This window comes from Olea europaea, unplaced genomic scaffold, assembly GCF_002742605.1.
Source record: "Olea europaea var. sylvestris unplaced genomic scaffold, O_europaea_v1 scaffold1152, whole genome shotgun sequence".
Taxonomy (NCBI): Eukaryota; Viridiplantae; Streptophyta; class Magnoliopsida; order Lamiales; family Oleaceae; genus Olea; species Olea europaea.
In genome coordinates, this window is record NW_019228918.1 from 110,386 (window position 1) to 115,638 (window position 5,253).

The 5,253-nt window shown below is 37.6% G+C and overlaps 1 protein-coding gene across 5 annotated transcripts; it reads left to right on the forward strand.

Annotated features, from left to right (window-relative positions):
- Positions 1 to 498: 498 nt before the first annotated feature.
- LOC111373683 (glycerol kinase-like) lies at positions 499 to 4,933 on the forward strand. Of its 5 annotated transcripts, none has more exons than XM_022996247.1 (6): positions 499 to 715; positions 1,005 to 1,062; positions 1,330 to 1,493; positions 1,875 to 2,743; positions 2,963 to 3,060; positions 4,496 to 4,835. In XM_022996247.1, exons 1-6 carry the CDS (start codon positions 582 to 584, stop codon positions 4,739 to 4,741), a joined length of 1,569 nt encoding a protein of 522 aa, XP_022852015.1. In that variant the 5' UTR covers positions 499 to 581; the 3' UTR covers positions 4,742 to 4,835. The 5 variants fall into 5 exon arrangements, with proteins under 5 accessions (XP_022852015.1, XP_022852017.1, XP_022852016.1 ...); XM_022996245.1 differs by having other exon boundaries at positions 500 to 715; positions 1,875 to 2,758; positions 2,978 to 3,060; XM_022996249.1 differs by lacking the exon at positions 2,963 to 3,060 and having other exon boundaries at positions 1,875 to 2,841; positions 4,496 to 4,933.
- The last annotated feature ends 320 nt before the right edge of the window (positions 4,934 to 5,253 follow it).

Below are 5,253 nucleotides of genomic sequence, written 5' to 3' on the forward strand. Positions count from 1 at the left end.
AAGACAAGTATGATGCACTAATCTCGTGACAAAAATACACATAATAACCTTTCTCCGCTTTTCTATTGAGTGAAGCACCTAGCCTACGCTTCTCCTTAGGAATGCACTAGGAAAGTAAATGTTCGAAGGAAAAATCGATAGTTTGGATCCAATACAAATGGGCTGCTAGAGGGATAGGGGGAATGGCTTCTTCTGCGTTACAATCTGAATAAGAAATCTTAGATTTCACCCTACTCGTCAATGGAAAAATAGAATTCAAGGAAACCACTAGCTAGTAGATTAGAAATATCTGTATGGAATGGCCCTACTCGTGCTTGAGCTATTTGATCAACCAATCCAATCTCCTATTTTGAGGACATCTATGTTGAAAGTTTGAAAAAATAATCAGGAATTTACGTGATTTATGTATAAAAAGTTCAAGGACCGCATTGCACAATTTCTAAAAGTCGTATTAATCCAAAGAAATATGCTAATCTTTAAATAGCCTCTTATCTGTCTCCAATTGTACTCTATAGTGTCACTCTGTTTTCCCTTGGACTCGTTAAACCCAACAAAATCAAGAAACAGAAAATCAAAGAGAAATGTCTGCTGAAGAAGTATTCATTGGTTCCATCGATCAAGGAACAACCAGCACAAGATTCATCATCTACGACCGCTCTGCTTCTGCCATTGGATCCCACCAAGTTGAATTCACCCAGTTCTACCCACAATCAGGGTAATCATATATATATATATATATATATATATATATATATATATATATATTCTATGTAAATATTCAATTTTTTTGGTTTTAATTTTTCCTATGCGTCAATCTCCGATAACCCGCCTGTGTTATACAAGACAAGATTTACAAAAGAGTTCAGTGTTAAAATTGTGCGCCTGTCACATATTTCGTTAAAAAATGAATTCGATCTAAGAGTTAGGGGTGTGAAGATTAGGCTTATATGAACGCATGGGACCTTTAGACGGGAAGGTTGTCATATGCTTTGACTACTTGGCAGATGGGTGGAGCATGATCCAATGGAGATTCTTGAGAGTGTGAGAGTGTGCGTATCAAAGGCTGTTGATTATGCGTCAATCTCGGATATCCCGCCTGTGTTATACAAGACAAGATTTACAAAAGAGTTCAGTGTTAAAATTGTGCGCCTGTCACATATTTCGTTAAAAAATGAATTCGATCTAAGAGTTAGGGGTGTGAAGATTAGGCTTATATGAATGCATGGGACCTTTAGACGGGATGGTTGACATATGCTTTGACTACTTGGCAGATGGGTGGAGCATGATCCAATGGAGATTCTTGAGAGTGTGAGAGTGTGCGTATCAAAGGCTGTTGATAAAGCCACTGCTGCTGGACACAACGTTGACAATGGATTAAAAGCTATTGGTTTGACCAATCAGAGAGAGACAACTGTTGTTTGGAGCAAATCTACTGGCCTCCCTCTCTACAATGCCATTGTGTGGATGGATGTCCGTACCAGTTCAATTTGCAGGTAAATTCATCTTCATATTATATTCTGATTTTCATTTGAGAATACCCCATAATTTATTTATTTATTTTTATTTATTTTTTATTTTTTATGTGGTTTATGATCAATATCTGTTTGTTAAATAGACCATATCTGAATTGGATTGTGATTACATTGGAATTCTGTTCATTGTAGCTCTTAAGAAGCCTATAACTAAGACTGGATTTTATTTAGTTTTGATCAAATTTCATAAATTTTCAATTCTAGGATCATTTAATTTCGAATCATTGTTGAATTTTAACAATCGCTTTTTTGGAGTTTTACTTGTTTGGTATTTTGTTGTTGTGAGATTCAATCAAACTTATGAATTTGTGGTGCATAATTTGTTTCTTTTATTCTTTTTAGAAAATTGGAGAAGGAGTTACCGGGGGGAAGAACTCATTTTGTTGAGACATGTGGTTTGCCAATAAGCACTTATTTCAGTGCAGTGAAGTTGTTGTGGTTGTTGGAAAATGTGGATGCTGTAAAGGAAGCCGTGAAGAAGGGAGATGCCTTGTTTGGAACTATAGATACCTGGTTGATTTGGAACTTGACAGGAGGGACAGATAACGGTTTACATGTCACTGACGTGTCAAATGCTTCAAGAACTATGTTGATGAACCTTAAGACACTAGCTTGGGATAAACCCACTCTGGATACATTGGGAATTGATGCTGAGGTTCTGCCAAAAATTGTTAGTAATGCTGAGATAATTGGTAACATTGGCAAGGGATGGCCAGTTACCGGGATCCCGATATCTGGATGTTTGGGTGATCAACACGCAGCAATGGTGGGGCAGGCTTGCCGGAAAGGTGAGGCTAAAAGTACCTACGGTACAGGGGCGTTTATACTTCTCAATACAGGTGAGGAGGTAATTAAGTCAAATCATGGGCTATTGAGCACTTTGGCATATAAGCTTGGGCCGAAAGCTCCCACCAACTATGCTCTAGAGGGTTCCATTGCCATTGCTGGAGCAGCAGTTCAATGGCTGAGGGACAGCCTTGGCTTAATCAAGAGTGCAAGTGAGATTGAAGAGTTGGCCTTGCAGGTTGATTCGACAGGAGGGGTTTATTTTGTTCCAGCTTTCAATGGGTTGTTTGCCCCATGGTGGCGTGATGATGCTCGAGGAATTTGTATTGGGATCACAAGGTTTACAAACAAATCTCATATTGCTCGGGCCGTTCTTGAGAGCATGTGCTTTCAGGTGAAAGATGTCTTGGATTCCATGAACAAGGATGCTGGGGAAAAAGGTGAAGCTAAGAATGCCAAGGGAGAATTCTTACTTAGAGTGGATGGTGGTGCAACGGTTAACAACCTTCTGATGCAAATTCAGGTATTGTTTCTGCATTTATTATAAAAACTAATTGGGTTGACATTTTTCCTGTGGCTATTTTAATGGCAACTGTTGAGAGGTGCTCACGCCCACACTTGCACAGAGAGAGAGAGAGAGAGAGATGCTGGGGAAAAAGGTGAAGCTAAGAATGCCAAGGGAGAATTCTTACTTAGAGTGGATGGTGGTGCAACGGTTAACAACCTTCTGATGCAAATTCAGGTATTGTTTCTGCATTTATTATAAAAACTAATTGGGTTGACATTTTTCCTGTGGCTATTTTAATGGCAACTGTTGAGAGGTGCTCACGCCCACACTTGCACAGAGAGAGAGAGAGAGAGAGAGTTGTATTTTTTTATATAAAAAATTTTGCAGATTATAGGATATAACTTTTTAAGGAATTAGGATGATTGTTTTCAACTTGTTCATCATCGCAGTCAACTCTTCTTAATGATTGTAGTTAATGTGTAAAAATTATTCGAAGCATTGTAGTTTTGCTTCAATTTTTTATTTTATTTTCACACATCAACTCTATTGAACTCATTAAAGTCTTGTTGATGTGCTATATGAATCATCTCCTTTAAACTCTACTCGATCTGGAGCCTTCTCCAGACTTAAACTATTAAGGAGGATGGCTTAGTCTGGAGGCACGAAACCCAAATATCCGTGTCCATATGAAACTAATGAAATTTCATGTTGACTGCCAGACTAACACAAGCCTCTCTATCAGTGGATGGAATCTGCCATGTTAAAAACAATAAACGTGAACCCCTGTCATAAAAAAAAAATACGTGAAGCAAAGCTGACATCGATTATTTTTAGATATTAAAATTGCAACTTATTCTGGAGCCTTACAAAGACATTGGAAACAATCTTCAGCATTTCAGTTCATTCATTAACTCGCGTCTTTCATTTTGATTAGAACACACTTTTTATCCTACGTAATGGAGGTTTTTTCCATGATGAAGTTCACACGAGTAGAATGTCATGCTTATTCAATTTTTCCAATATCATGCTTTGCTTGTGATACTGAGAGCTTCTTTAACCCATCTTTTTCGGTGAAATTATTAGCTTGGTCCTGGGGTCGGAGAAGTGTAGGGAGGATTTGGCGTGGGGGTGCTTTGATTTTAAGGATCTCAGTAGCCTTGGCTGCAGCCTTCCGGGCCGGGTTTTATTGCCGTTTCATTGATTTTTATGGCTTGAATCAACATGCAGACTTTTGAAAATGTCTCCAAGAATTATCCACAGTTCCAGATAGGATCAGTATTAATTGTTTATCTTGACAATTCTGCTTGATTATTAGGAGACTGAAAATCATTGCTCTTAATACTATCCACAGTTATGGTCTTTACTCATTTGATTTCATTTTGCTTCCTTACAGAAATCGAAAGGTTTAAATGTATTATTTATTATCGACTTTTGAGAATCATTTTTCACTAATTCACTGTGGTTCAGGTGCTGTTCTGAATTCTGGATATGGCCTTGTCCGTTTCTAGTTTTGAGGAGACCTCTTATAATAATTAATTTATTTATTGTTTATCGAAAAAGGAATGACAAAGAATCTCGAGTGCCAATTCACAATTGGATATTGAATTTATTATACAATTCCTACTGGAGTCGCTTACTTGTGTGAAATCGGGATTTTCTTGATTTGCAGGCGGACATTTTAGGTACCCCGGTAATAAGACCAGCTGATATAGAGACAACAGCCCTTGGAGCTGCCTATGCTGCTGGATTAGCCGTCGGCATTTGGACAGAAAATGAGATATTTTCTACTGGTGAAAAGATGAAAAAAGACACAACTTTCCATCCCGTTTTAGCTGAAGAAGTCAGGAAGAAGAAAGTGGCGTCCTGGTGCAAAGCCGTCGAAAGAACTTTTGACCTGGCTGATCTTTCTCTATAACTTTTCATTCTCTCTTAACAGTTGCAAGTTCACCATTTCTCACTCTTGTTTCTGGTTACTCTAGTGTATTGAATAAATCAAACTTATTCTGCCTTTTCTTTTCTTACAAGACAGACTAAAAGGAAAAAGAATGCTATTTGTAAAACAGATTGATTAAAAAATAATTTCCTTCTATTAATGTGTTTTCTAGTACTTGTGCTTGTCTAATGCTTTAGATTCTGATGTGTAATGGAAAACATTGGACAATGCTAATGATACATATTCTAGATAACCTGGAGTGTGCGTCCCACCAATGTATTAGAAAATATACCTTGGGACAGATGTAAAACTAAACAAATTGCTTCTGCCTCAAGGATCGTGGACTTTGTTGATTGTAAGACGTTACGGTGAGTTCACTGAAGTTAGCCAAATTTAATCAACAAAATTATGTAAAAATGAAACAAGAAACTAAAAAACATAAGAACACAAAAGAGAACATGCGATTTTCGCCCTAAGGCAAGAGGTTCGAAACT